We start from the raw sequence: 14688 nt of genomic DNA, 5'->3' as shown, positions 1-14688 counted from the left end.
AATTACTTAAAACAAGATCGAAAATATTTAAAGTCACAATTTCTTAAAATAAGATCGAAAATAGCAAGACGTCACGTATATCAATTTTAAAACATCAAATGTATAACTTATCACACATTCAATAAAAGTCGCAGCTACTGAAAATAAAGTCACAACTACGTGAACAAAAATTTTGGATTCAATTTGGAAAGATCAAATTTGTGCATAGAATTACATTTTTCAAATTTAGTATAAAATAATATATAATAGATTTTTCTTTTATTGAGCAATAGTTTCGTATTTCGGCCGGTCCACCCGAATTAAATCCACTATTTTATATCATTTCTTTAATTAATTGTTTATTTATTTATTTATTTCTATTTTCTCTCTTGAACACATTCCAATTTTTTAATCCTCAAAACCCATATGATTTTTTCTCCAGATTCTCTCTCTACCTGATCGTCTTCCCCGTAGGAAACTATTTAACCAATAGTTTATGCATGTATCTGTTTAATTATTTTATTTATGTTGTTAATTTTTGTCTGCTTTTTATTTCTTCGAACTACTGAGCTTGGTAGATTTTTTTTTTCTTTTTAATTTTTTTGCTCGGTTATTATTCTACGCTCGATATAACTCATATTTGCTAATTTTTTTTTTCTATAATCTGATAATTGTAGAGCATATGGGGTAATCTTAAAGTAGTACAGTACTAGCGATTGTTCCTTTGACGCCCCTCTGTGTGTGTTTTGAATTTCGTCTCTGGATCCAAAATTTCCTGGTTCTTATTCGGTTTATTTTTGGGTCATGATTCTTCCAGAGTTTATTTGTATTTTGGCCATTGAATGATAAGAGAGATTTTTTTTCTTTTTTTTTATTTTTTAATGTTTTACCATTGATGCAATATTCGTAGCTCACTCTGGAAGTATTATATATTATAATTAATCCATTTGTTTTGGAGATTAGAATAAATATAGTATTATCGTATTATTAATATGTATGTTTCACATAGAATTTGGTTCATTATTCATTGACATCCCTCGTTTACTGCAAAATAAATAATTTTTATTTTATTTATTTATTTTAAATTGTAAGATGAAAGCTTTATATAATGGGATATATTATGTCACATGACACTTAGACAGTTTAAAACATGGGCAACTTTTTCGTCCAATCATTTCACTACACATCATTTTTGGCATACTTTCTGAAAAGAGATACTTGTAAGCACCACAGACATGTTTGGGATGAATATATAATTGAAGTTTGACCAACGTATATAAGCTTAAACAAACATGCTCCACAGCTTGCAAAACACGAAGAATGACCCAATTTCTACTTATTTTGAAAAATCTATATATTCACATCATAAGTCGTTCATCTGTGTTATTGGGGAAGATGCATTGAAGGAAGATATGTTCACATTATAGTCTCAACAAAAAAATAATAATTTACGCATTGACATGTAAAGTACATGGACACACATTTGATAAAAAATTTGTCAATTTTACCTCCTCCTGGCTTTTTTGAGAGCGTAGTTTAATATGACATGCTGATCCAACTATGTGATGAGCTACTTATTTGACTTTTTTATAGAACTGTGGCCTTTAGCTAATTGACAAGTTAGTTAGGATGCTTATGTATTTGATGTGTGTTTAAATGTATCTATAACATTGAATACTTAGTGACAGAATTTATTGTGTTGACAGGAAAATCTGGTGTTACGATGGCGACTAGGACTGCTATGAGATATGTATCTCGCAGGCTTTCAAGCAGTGGCCGAGTACTAAGCGAGGAGGAAAAAGCTGCAGAAAATGTCTACATCAAGGTAGAGCTGAATTTTGGCACAAGACTAGTTATTTTTCATTCAACAGAGCTGCGGCAATTGCTGCATTTTTGGTTGCATTTGCAATTGTCTTATTCATGATGACTATCCATTCCCCCTTTCCCTGAAAATGAAGACCTGCCCAAAGCATGAATTAACAGGTCATTTATGACGGTTTTCTAATTTTTGCAAATGTATGGGTAGATATCAGTATTGAATTCATGAGCAGTCATTTAAATTTTCCTTAGATGCTACATATGGAATTGGACAAATGTGTATTTTGATTAAGTAACATTTTCATTAATTACTATGCTTGAGCAAATATTTGTCTAGTATTAGGCAGACACATTTTATCAAGTTAAATTTGCTTTAATTGAACTAACATGATACGTTCATATTGAACCAAATTGTGTTTATATCTTTATAGCATATTAACTGGTCAGGTCTTCCCCCAAAAGTTTTTTCCTCCAATTATCTTCATCCTAAGTCATATGATGCATTCTGAGTGTATGATCGATCATCAGGAGTTGTCTTTAATTTACTCGATGAGACCAATAATATGGCTTCTTTTTTCTGTAAAAGTTTAAATGTATGAAATGATGAGCAATTTTCTGCAAGAGAGCTAAGTACTAATTTCTCTTATTAATTCATCTCAAGCTGTGTTTTAAGGGCAAAGGCAGAGGTGAGGCATTTAATCAATAGGGCATAGGATCCAATACCACAATTTTTTTCGATTTAGACTTTTTTTATAAATCATAAAATGTATTTTGAAGTTGAATAACATGGAAATTTGCATAAACACGGTAAATTGCTGGAAAGTATCAAAAGTTATTAGAGATTAGTGTAGCAATGACACATAATGTCCATAAATAGTTCTGACTTTGAACTAGGATTATAAGACTTTTAGATAAACCCATACTATAACCATGCCATATAACAGAGAGTAGTTTAACTCAGTTGCTAAGTATAAATAAAAGTTCTTCCCAGTTATCTGATAGACCCCCAATCATACCTATTTAAGAAGGATAAGAAGAAGGAAGAAAGAGAGGGCAGCAACAAACTCTGTTAGTAGGCACGTCGAGGTTGACAAAAACAATTACAATAGGTTTATAAATAGAATAAGGGATAGGTAGTAAGGGGTAGGTAATTCAGTGAGTGAATTGAGATTAGGAGAGTGGCCCTCTTGAATGGCTACTTGTTATTTCTTCCTTTGGCTGTAATTTTGATTCAGTCAATACGGAAATATTTTCTGCACTTATTCTCCTTTTTCTTGCTCTTACTGTTGGATTTTATCATTATCTTCTCCCCTCAATATGTCTAAGTGCGGTCTTCCATCTTTATCAACTAAGGTTGAATTAGTATTATTTTTTACTATGATACTTGTCTCTCTGAATTTGGCATCCCAGCTTATTAGTTTAGTAACCAGACTCGAGCTCAAAATCTGGGAGTCTTTTTGAAGTTGTCAAAAAATTATCTTTTCTTCGTCATAACGAAAAATAACTGCTTTTTTGTGTGTTTATCATCTTTAGCTCATTTTTCTCATTAAAATCATATATGATTTACCTCTTGAGTGGGATTCTAATTCTATTGATCATAATGGCTATTCAATTTTGTATTTTTGCTCAAGGTGCATACTCTTTACTTTTGCATTAAGGAACATGAAATCTAAAACACTTGATTCAAACTGTTTATAATTTTCTGACTGCTGAAACTTTTGCATTCTTTGTAGAAAAAGGAGCAAGAGAAGTTAGAGAAACTCGCTCGTGAGGTATACCTAATATACTTGTGTAAATTATGAATGCTGCTTAGTCCTGAGATTTTGTGTAAACAAACTGCACGGATTAGATTTGACTTAGACGATCATTTTGTTTTTTAAGTTTTGGTGGAAGCTGCTAAACACTCAAGTATTCAAAACTAGGGGGAGTCAATTAGATAAGAACCTTTTGACAGGGGCCTTTCATGCTGAAGTACAAATAAATGTGTAGCCAAGCTTAAAGAAAAAGTAACTTTTGATTTCAACCATGTTTGGGAAACTGACATTAAGTTGTAAAAGTTAGTCTGGAAATAACTGGCATTAAGTTAGAAAAGTTAGTCTGGAAATAAGTCTCATCTTATTGTCAAAATAAGTTAGTCTGGGTTGATAGCTCGTAGCCGCATGGATAGTTCATTGTGCTGACTGGTCCAGTATGGCTTCGGAGGTACTCTAAAAGGCGGATAACAATATTAAAAAAAAAAAATAATAATAATAATAATAATAATAATAAATAAATAAACTATTTAGTTTAAAACTTATTTACTTGTAAGTGAACTTTTTAATCCTAGCGAAAGACCTTGCTTTTGTGAAGCCGGAAAACTTTATTTGCTCAACTTATTGGAAGCAAATGGTTAGATCCTTTATCAATGTGTGTATACTTTGAATTCCAGGTTTCTCCAACACGTGGTAGATTCGAAGCTTTCTACTATCACTTCTTTTTATTTCATTTTTCTTGGATTGTAACACATAAGCTTCAACATGAGATTTAAGGTTGTGATCATTCCCAGGGCCCAAAACCAGATAAAACACCTGCAACAGGCTCAGGAGGCTCGGATTCAATATCCGATGCCAAATCAAGTGGCCAGACCTCTTCAGCACCCAAAGCATCGACTGACAACTATAGAAACTATGCTGTTGTAGCGGGCATTGCAACTGCTTTTGCTGCTCTTGGATGGTATTATGGGACGAAGAAGAAGGAACCTGATCAAGTGCAAGATTGACTCAATTTCTCGAAGTAAATATGAAGCGACGCCGTGTTTCTGTTGCATTTTGTTTTATGGCACAATTCTCCCTCTGAATGAGCTCGATATAAACCAGATTATGTGTCTGATGACAATGAGAAGTCGTTGATGACGTCTATATTGCTTAGATTTCTAATCACTTATCTCCGATATACTTCTCTTTATTGGAATTTTTGGCTTTAAATGTTTTTTAGCACCTGTTTGAGCTCCATTATTTTTTAAGAATGCATTTTGGAATCAAAGATTGATGGAGAATGTGTGATTAATAAATAAGAAAAATTTTAAATTTACGTATAATATTATTTTATTGAAAAATGCGTGATTGAAAAGAAAAAAGAGAAAAATGTGTTTTGAGAATAATGGAGATCAAAGAAAGGTTTAATAAGCTCATGTTTTGTGGAAATTAAAATTTAGATTTTAATATAAGTCAAAGTTAACAATTAATTTTAAGCATATATTTTATGGAATTCGTAACTTTTTAATCACATGTTTTATCAATTTTTATTTAAATTTACAGAAAATCTAATTATAGTCCCCACCAAATAGGGGCATAAAAATCAATTGCACCTAAAATCATATTTATTAAATTGGGCAATTATATTATCATTACAAATTTTATTAAGTACACTACAATTTTCTTATTTACTAAAATATCATTAAGAAAAATTATATAATTAGATTTAATATACTTTTCAATTAAATAAATTATTGTTACACTACAAATATAAAACTTAATTTCTTTTTCCTCAACATCTCATTGCTCATAGTTAATATTGTTTAAGTCCTAAAAGAATAACAGTCTGGTTCATCAAAATGAAACCTATTCGTTATTAAAACCATTTTATCCATGAAATTGTAAGGTTGCCAATAAAATTTCTCAATTCCCATTTAAAAGTGTTTCCAAATTAAACTTCCAAGATTAAAAAACGAAATTACAAATAAATAAAAAATTCATATTTCGAAACTCAAACAAATTACTGACAATTTCAAAGGATCCTTTCAGGCATTTTAATTATTTGTGATAAACATTCAATTTAGTGTTCTTTGCCGATCTTCTATTTTCAATGGCTGTGAAATAATGAGGAGAAATGTTGATAAAATGAGGATTAATATGGGTGATAAGTACATCACAATATTGTATTATATTTTTTCATTTTTTGTTTTTATTAAATAAGTAGTATAATTGTAAATTTATTGTGGTGTATTGATTAAAAATATATTTTAATTGTAGTGCGATTATAATGTGATGTAGTGATTAAAATTTGTAGTGGTAATATAATTATCATATTAAATTTAATGAATAGCTTAGTACTATTGTCTTTCCCTTTTTCAACCATCCGAGACTCATCACTCAACCAAAAAAATATTAATAATTAAGTCAAAACAGTGTCCTAATTGGTCATTAAAATCATAATCAAGTCAAATTTAATTTTCTTAATCATTTTCAAGAGTCATCTCATTATATTTAATTAGTTTGACATTTGTAGGTTCATGCACTATTTCAAACTAAATATAATTCAATACACCATGTTTCGCTAAGTTTAAAAAACTTTAATTAATTGTATTTCAAACATATTTGGAAAAAATTATTGTTTATTAGTTTTATTTAAGGGATTATTGTTGTTGTTTATTACTCAGACCAAAAAGAAGTAACCTTTGATAATGAGCAACTTCCATATATTTTGAGAATTTTACAATTGGGGTCCTCAACCTATTGAAAATCTGGCAAGTTTATCTATTATTTTTGGTGATTGTAGTTCACAACTTTTTCCTTTTTAGCACTCGAGTCCCCAATTGATAAATTTATCCTTATCATTGATTAAAATCCCAAATATTTTTATTAAAAAGATGATTTTACTCTTAATTAAAAGAGAGAGAGAAAATAGTAAAATCAGGAACTTGGATTCCAAATGTTAAATAAATTGTTGGGGATAGAATTTTCGAACTATAGGTTGTCGATCTACTTGTTACATTTTTAATATGTTAATACCTTATTTGTAATTTTTTTCCGTTTCTTATATCGACCAAAATATCGTATTTTTAGACCTATTTGATTTTGCTAAAATCAAATTTTTAAGTGGAGATAAAAAATTTATTTACTAAAAATTGTGAATCCCATAAAGTGTAATTAAAATTAATTATTCACTTTGATTTCGATTTTTATCTATTTTTTTTAGTTAAACCAAATAGTATTTGATATTTTCTTAAGCTTTTAGCCAAACCTTTGCTTAATCAATATTGATATTGAATTCTTCCTTTACATGAGTGCACGTTATTGTAATATGATCCTCCGATGTCGTGCAAACCACGCAACAATTCATCTTAACAGTAATGGGCCTCTTCCCAACTATATAAATAGAAGCAAATGAGGTTTTGAATTACAACACTAAAAAACAATCATTAATTTTCACAAAAATAAACTCGAGAGTTTTTTCGAAAATGTCGAGAACATTAGCAACTACATTAGCTTTAACTTGCATTTTTGGCACCTTGGCGGGGCCGTGCAGCGGTGCGACCGGTGGTGCATTACAGGTAGGGTTCTACCGAGGAAAATGTCATTCGGTTGACGTGGAGGCGATTGTTGGTGGTGTTATTAGAGCATGGTTCTCAAGGGATTCTACCATTGCTGCTGCTCTCCTCCGCATGCAATTTCATGACTGCTTTGTCAATGTAAGAATATTTAACTCATATTTGACATTATTTCTTAAAATTCATTTTCTACCATGCATTTTATAGAATTCATAATTTTATATAACTTTTTAACTACACATTTCACCGATTTTTTTCAAAATCTATTGAAAAATTATAATATTTTCCCTAACCAAACAGGGCTTAATGTAAATATTTGGGGTTTTTTATATTTAAAGACCAAAGCGATATATATAATTGGTTAAATAAAATTTGTTAGGGGTTTTTAATTATTTTTTGGTCAATCCTACTTCATTTTGCCTACCATAAATAATGAAACAGCAACCTAAGATATTATTCACACTCTCTCTCTCTCTCTCTCTCTCTCTCTCTCTCTCTCTCTCTCATGTCGAATCACTTCATTAAAAACTTAAACCCATTAAAAATTAGGAGATTATAAGTTGGATTTATTGATAAGCGGATCTAATGAAATCAAAATCATTTACAACTACCTCAGGTTACATCGACTTTTGTCCTAGACTCTTTTTAACCTATTCTGGTCGAATTCAACACTACTTTAAACGGTTTAACCTAATCAACTATAAACAAAATGCAAATTAAGTATAAGAAAATTGAAGTTGTTCATATGATATATGTCAGTGTAATCCTAATTACTTGAAATTAATGATACAATTAGGGGTGGGATGCATCAATCCTACTGGATGGAAAGAGCACAGAGAAAACTGCTGTCCCTAATCTTAGCGTTCGAGGCTATGAAATAATTGATGCAGCCAAAGCTATTGTGGAAACAATCTGTCCAGGGGTGGTTTCTTGTGCTGATATTATTGTTATGGCTACTAGAGATGCTGTTGCCCTGGTAAAAAAATTACTTATTTTGAGGGTAATTTTAAAAATAAGTTACTTATTTTTAACTTTGACAATGTGCATGCACACGCAGAGTGGAGGGGTACGATATATTGTACAATCTGGAAGAAGAGATGGAACGGTGTCTCTTGCTGAGAATGTGAATCTGCCAGCTCCTTCAATATCAGTATCAGATTCTATCAAAGCTTTTTCCAAGAAGGGACTTGATTCTACTGATATGGTTTATCTTCTTGGTAAGAAGACCTTAAGTTCACCTCTCCTTTACCTCTATTAATGGATAAATCACACATCAAATAAAGATGATAATATAGATCAACTTATAAGGGTTTGGACTACTCTTTTTAATAGGGTTAACATTTTAAGATGGAACCCAAATTTTAATATGATATCAGAACTTATTAAATTTCAATGAGCAATTTGATTCGATTAAGACTCAAAAATGAGCACATGGATTTCAGGATTGATTTGCTCAAACGACCCACCATCTTGCGGGACATATTTAGGGATAAATTTCACATCGAATAAAGATGAAAATATATATCGACTTATAAGGAATTGAGCTACTCATCTTAATAAGACTGACATTTTAAAATAAAACCAAAATCTTAATAACCTCTAACCATAAATCTCTCATTTTGCCCTTTTCAATATAATACTCATATATTATTTTCTTGTTTGTTTTTTCATATAATTATATATTAGAGTGCTTTTATCGTTGGTGTTCTTTCCAATTAAGGCTAATTACCAACAAACGTTATTGAGTTCTCAAAGGATAACATTAAATTTTCAACATATCCTTCGTCGTAAGTGGCCACACGGTCGGAGTCGCTCATTGTTCGCTCTTTCAAGATCGTCTCTACAACTTCCAGAACACAGGCAAACCTGATCCAACCATGGATTCCACGCTACTAAACACACTAAAAACAAGATGCCCTCAGAATTCAACTGCTGATAAACCAGTTAATCTTGATCAAAACCCTTTAAGCTCAATGACTGTAGACAATTCTTACTACAGACAAATCATTTTACACAGAGGAATTCTTCAAATTGATCAAGAACTAGCCCTTGATCCATTAACCAACCTCACAGTTGCAGCCATTGCTAAAGGGTTAGATTTTTCGACTCGATTTGGACAAGCCATGGTCAAGTTGGGAGCAGTTGAAGTGCTCGCTGGTGCACAAGGAGAGATCAGAAGATCATGCAGAGCCATTAACACACCCTTGAAGAATTAGGGTTGATTTGAATCAATCTTGACAGAATATTGCAATTATTTTATTTTATTTTTTTATTGATCTACCATTTGAAATCTGTTTTGTAGAGATCAGATGTGAGTTCGTTGTTTTAAATTCCATATTTTTTTGTGTTGACTTTGTATGATGTTTTTTTCTTGCTTGTAGAATTGCGTTTAAAGTCTTTTTCTTTTTGTCGATAGGGTAAAACTAGGGTTATTAGCAAAAACCGCCAAACCAGAAAATTGAATCGAAACTACATTTTAGAAATCGTCGGTATCAAACTGGTCAAAATGGTTTGGTTTAGATTTGAGAATTTTAATTGCGGTTTAAAACCAAATCAGATCAGCGAAAAAATATATAAAAATAAAAAAAAAATTAATTAATTAATTTTTTTGAAAATTCATCCAAATATGTAAAATTTAATAGTTTTATTATTTGTGGGTATTTTTGTCAATTTCTAATTTTCTAATACAGATATATTATTATTATTATTATTATTATTATTATTATTATTATTATTATTATTATTATTATTATTATCCTATAATCCTAATATATATTTAATAATCTCAAAACTAACATAATTTATCAAAAGCCATTTTCCTCTTCAGCATTTAGATGAACTCGAGCCGACACCCAATACAGTCTTGAGCCATCGATACCAAACACTTCTTTTTCAGATTTTCACGTCTCTTCAAAGTTGAATTGAAGTCCATTATACCAAATCGAATACAAATATATCCAAGATCTTCATTAATAATATTTGCTACGAATAAAGTTTCATATCAATAATTTTTTTGGAGCAAACTAAGGTAAGAATTTGAAATTAAATGCGTTTCGTAACATCACACAAATGTAAACTTGTGTAATTGTTATATTGTTTCATTATTGTGGTTGATTATTTTCTTTGTCTAATCAGTATCTTTTTTCAGATATGATGATTACTTGATCTTATTGGACATCATTATATTTTTTTGGCCTTATATCTAGTTTAACAGACTTGTATTGTAACGTTATTATAATGTCATTAGCCTAAAAAAGATGAACAAAAATGAAAAAAAAATAATGTTTTAGTTTATTGTGATTTCACTTTAATTTAGTTAGTATTTAAATTTATAATAAATATATTTAGCCCCTGTTTGAACCATATTTTTTATATCATCATAACGAGAAAATTGACCATTGGAGAGGAGGCTGAGTCCCACACATGAAACAGCAGGTCAACAAAAGCGGCTGGATTTGTGAGATAATGATCTAAATTTTCATTTTTTTGTTACAAAAATTTGGTTCAAACAGGATTAATGACATAAAAATAGATGGGCAAAAAAATATATAGCGAAACTGGCGGTTTAAAACTGGACCAAACCGTTAGGTTTAAGTTTGAGTTTTTTTCAAATCGTTCAAAATGGTTTGGTTTGAAAATCTGTCAAAAATTGGTAAAATCGGATCGCTTACACCCCTAGGTAAAACCACATTGACAGATGCTTTGACAGAATGATTGTTGGCAATTGTTCATGAGATTATTCTTTCGATTTGTATCTGCAAGTGTAAGATTCGTGACAAGTAATATGGTAGTTTAATTCTACCTAACTTGGCCTTAACCGAAACTGATTTGTCAAACGTGAATTATAGTGACTTAAATTAACTTTACTTGGATTAAATATGCAAATATGTATGATTTGAATAAACTAAAATGCAAAGTGAATGTGTTGAATGTAAGTTGATGCATACAATAAATATAAAAGCGCACTAGGATCACGAATTTTCAAGTATTGCTCAATTTAACCCTAGTTCTATAATTTGACAACATGTTTAAATTATGAAGAATCAATGCTCATATTCTCTCTCAAGTAATGTTAAACATACTTTTATATACCACCAACCTATATTTCTATGATGGGTAAAAAGATATAATAATGCATGTAGTTTTGTGAGCACTTAAATATTCCCCCAGAGCATAACGGTATATCTTTATCGGACTCTACAATAATTTATATATTATCGAACATATTTCCCTTCTCTCGAATGCAAGGAATAAGTCATCCAAACTCACATAATTACGGGCCCTTAATTGTGGAAGAAATTAAATGTATATAAACAATTCAAAATAATCAAACGTGTTTTAATGTCAAAATTATGAAACAAGGAATTAAGAATCACATTACAAGTTCATCGATCTCCTGGCACATAAAATCTAGCCTAACATGGTGGGAAGAAGAAAAAAAATTAAATCATAAAAAAAAGGCATCATTGCTTTAAATCTTGAATTGAATCATTGCGTTTTGATGTCAATTTTCACGTTCTTGCCTTGTTCTCCTCTCCAAAAACCCTTATGAATGTGTTATAATGCATGTTGTATAGTTAGGGACGACTATAGGCTTGTTAAATACCTCTAAAGATTTGTTTCTATAAGAATTTCAGTCAGAATAGGAAACTAGAATTTTTTCATCGCGATTGGCTTGTGCTGTCGCTCAGGCAAAACCCGGACAGTTGCCCAGGCCAAAATTTTCTTCTCGATAATTGATTTTTGACATTGGGCAGTCGCCCACTCTAAACAACTGGGCTGTAGCTCGGTTATAAAAAACTCTCGAATGTTGCATTTTGGCCTCCAAAGTCGATTCTTTTTTCTTTCAAGCATTTTCTCTTCCATTTTCAACCCTTTAACTTTTAATTACATCCAATTGAATCCGCAACATCTTTATCTTCATTTTTTGATCTGAATCAACTGTTGAAATGTTGCAATTTAATCCTCATACTTTGGATGTCCTTCCTTTTTGGTCATTTTTCGTTTCTTTTCTCTTGAATTTCACCACATTCATCAATATAGTCCTATGAAACATAATTACATGGAAATAAACCATAAGTCAAACTCTTTGATCAACAATTAGTCATATTTTGTAATCAAATGTGTAAAAACGCACTTACCAGCAATTAGTCTTTGAATACCTACATATCTTTTTGAATTGATCCGCTATATATTCCACATTGAATAAATATATTAACCATCTAAATAAGATTTATCTTTTAAGATGAAATTACAAGTCCCAATATGATATCAAAGTAGATTAAATTCAAACGAACAAATCAATTTGATTAGAATTCAAATGAGTATACGAATATTAAAATTGAAGTTCTCAAATGAATCCTTTTATGGTAGAAATTCAAATCTCAATATTTATATGGAACTATATCTTGGTCAATATGCAATTTGGTAACAACTAACAAGAATACCTACGTATCCCTTGAGTTGCCTTCCCAAATTTGCGTCAAGATTTAAGGGTTAAGAACCATTCGTCCATGTTGGGCTATTTTTGCCAATTTTTCCTTTTAGCCCTGTTTGATGGATTAAAATTAAATTTTTAATAAATTTTGATAAAAGTTGATGAAATATATAATTGAAAAATTATGGATCGTATGACATACGTTATTAAAATTAATTATTAATTTTAAGTTAAAATCTAAATTTTAATTTCGACGCCTAAAAGTTGCTTTCCCAGCAATAACAAAATTACTTATTTTTAAATTTAATTACACAAACGTTCACGTAATCTGCTGTACGCTATCAAACCTCATTGGATCGATTTTCTGGCGTGAGCCGCGTGATACCCAATAAAAACTCTTCTGTCTTCGTTCAATCTTCGCCCAGCCCACGCCACCCGTCCCTCTCGGGGAAGAAGATCCAGTTATCGTTCATTAATCAAACGTAACCTAATCGAGTGTATAATTTGTAATTATGAATCCTCAACTTTTATTGTAAATTTGTAATTATACATATACAATATTTTGATGGCGATACTGTATGGGGTGGTGGCGCGAGGGACGACGGTGCTGGCGGAGTTCAGCGCCGTGACGGGGAATGCCCCGGCGGTTTCTCGGCGGATACTGGAGAAGCTGTCAGAGACGGAGCCGGCGGAGTCGAGGCTTTGTTTCTCCCAGGATCGGTACATATTCCACATCCTTAGATCGGATGGACTCACCTTCCTCTGTATGGCAAATGATACCTTCGGAAGTAAGCACAAAAGCAGAAAAAGATAGAAATTATAATCAACTTTTTTGCTAATGAAATTCACTATGTTTCTGGGAGTGTTTGTTGGATGTGGTTTACGGTTTGGTGTATAATGTTTGGTCTTGTTGTTGTTGGTCAAATTTAGGTACAAATAATGTTTTGCTAATATTTCAGCTTTTCATGGTTGATCGATGTTTCAAATTTTCAGGTAGAAAACAGGATATCAATGGTGGAACTCTATTTTCACCAGGGTTTGTTGATATGTCAATTTTTGGAACTCGTATTAGCTTTGTGTCCATGACTTGTAAATAGAAAGATTGAACTAAATGTTTGCCACACAACTGTTGACTTAAATACAGATAAAGCAGAAGGCATCATTGTGAGAATGTTTTCAGAAACAAGTGTTTATGGAATGGGGTGGCGTTTAGGAAAACCAAGTCTTGGTTAGTTCACTTGAAATACAGACTGGTTTTTAATCCGATTTGACAGTACACACCTCTGGTAGCAGATGTTCATAGTGTAATCCGTTTTTCTTATTTTTCCTTTCCTACCATTTTGGCCATAATAATTGTCTTGCTATTTTTCCTTTGCTTTTCTTATAGAATGTGGCTTTTAGTGAACTGCTTCGAGATTAATTGATAGCAAAATTTATTTAGCATAAATTGGTTTGTAGAAGACTGTTATACACTCAATTAGCTCAGTTTTGGCAATCTATTAATGAGGCATAGTTTTTGGACTTTGCCTCGTTTTTCTGATCAATTGATCAAGAGATAAAAAAAAAATGGAAGCTAACATTTTGGGCGTTCAGACAAAAGAATGGGGGTCGAGGACTCTAGGGAATTTATCGGACTTTCGATAGTATATGCTCATTCCATTATTAACTTCTTTTCCGGAATCATAGGTGAAAGTTATGACTGCATTTCTTACAATTGGTAAACCATACTTCTCTTCTCACAATGGGATCATTTAGACAAGGAAGTGCTCAATCTTTTATTGTTTTGTGGCTTCTAGGATCTTATCACATTCTCCAATCTTTTTATCCTGAGAACTATTCATATGTCTGTTCACAGTATGAAGGCTTTGAGCTGTTTAGCCTCTACTATATATATGCTTTTAGCATTGCATTGTGTGGGGATTTACATCATTTTTTTCCTTGAACTTAGAATTAAAATTTTTATTATTTTTTCATATTACCTTTCTTCTCCTCTTCTATATATTACAACTAGTATTTTGGCACATTTCTCCAGGGAGAATCCCGTTCTCATATTTGGAAGATAGTCAGATGCGATTCATGAAAAACTATGGAAGAGTGGCTCCTTATGCTCCTGCCTACGCTATGAATGATGAATTCTCAAGGGTCT

The 14688-nt window shown here is 31.4% G+C and overlaps 3 protein-coding genes across 8 annotated transcripts; all 3 read left to right on the top strand.

Moving 5' to 3' along the window:
- The first annotated feature begins 319 nt into the window (after nt 1-319).
- On the top strand, nt 320-4769 carry LOC111383062 (uncharacterized protein At2g27730, mitochondrial-like). Of its 5 annotated transcripts, none has more exons than XM_023007127.1 (4): nt 320-453; nt 1686-1804; nt 3531-3569; nt 4343-4769. In XM_023007127.1, the coding sequence occupies exons 2-4, from the start codon at nt 1703-1705 to the stop codon at nt 4553-4555; spliced, it is 354 nt and encodes a 117-aa protein (XP_022862895.1). In that variant the 5' UTR covers nt 320-453; nt 1686-1702; the 3' UTR covers nt 4556-4769. The 5 variants fall into 5 exon arrangements, with proteins under 5 accessions (XP_022862895.1, XP_022862896.1, XP_022862898.1 ...); XM_023007128.1 differs by having other exon boundaries at nt 345-449; XM_023007130.1 differs by having other exon boundaries at nt 357-477.
- Nucleotides 4770-6990: 2221 nt separating this feature from the next.
- Nucleotides 6991-9377, top strand: LOC111383082 (peroxidase 60-like). Its single transcript, XM_023007149.1, has 4 exons — nt 6991-7246; nt 7902-8081; nt 8163-8325; nt 8900-9377. Exons 1-4 carry the CDS (start codon nt 7016-7018, stop codon nt 9319-9321), a joined length of 996 nt encoding a protein of 331 aa, XP_022862917.1. The 5' UTR covers nt 6991-7015; the 3' UTR covers nt 9322-9377.
- Nucleotides 9378-12867: 3490 nt separating this feature from the next.
- On the top strand, nt 12868-14568 carry LOC111383079 (vesicle-associated membrane protein 714-like). Of its 2 annotated transcripts, XM_023007147.1 has the most exons (3): nt 12869-13330; nt 13536-13578; nt 13687-14568. In XM_023007147.1, the coding sequence occupies exons 1-3, from the start codon at nt 13108-13110 to the stop codon at nt 13688-13690; spliced, it is 270 nt and encodes an 89-aa protein (XP_022862915.1). In that variant the 5' UTR covers nt 12869-13107; the 3' UTR covers nt 13691-14568. The 2 variants fall into 2 exon arrangements, with proteins under 2 accessions (XP_022862914.1, XP_022862915.1); XM_023007146.1 differs by having other exon boundaries at nt 12868-13330; nt 13536-14568.
- The last annotated feature ends 120 nt before the right edge of the window (nt 14569-14688 follow it).

This window comes from Olea europaea, unplaced genomic scaffold, assembly GCF_002742605.1.
Source record: "Olea europaea var. sylvestris unplaced genomic scaffold, O_europaea_v1 scaffold261, whole genome shotgun sequence".
Lineage (NCBI taxonomy): Eukaryota > Viridiplantae > Streptophyta > Magnoliopsida > Lamiales > Oleaceae > Olea > Olea europaea.
This window is presented reverse-complemented; position numbering and strand designations above follow the sequence as displayed.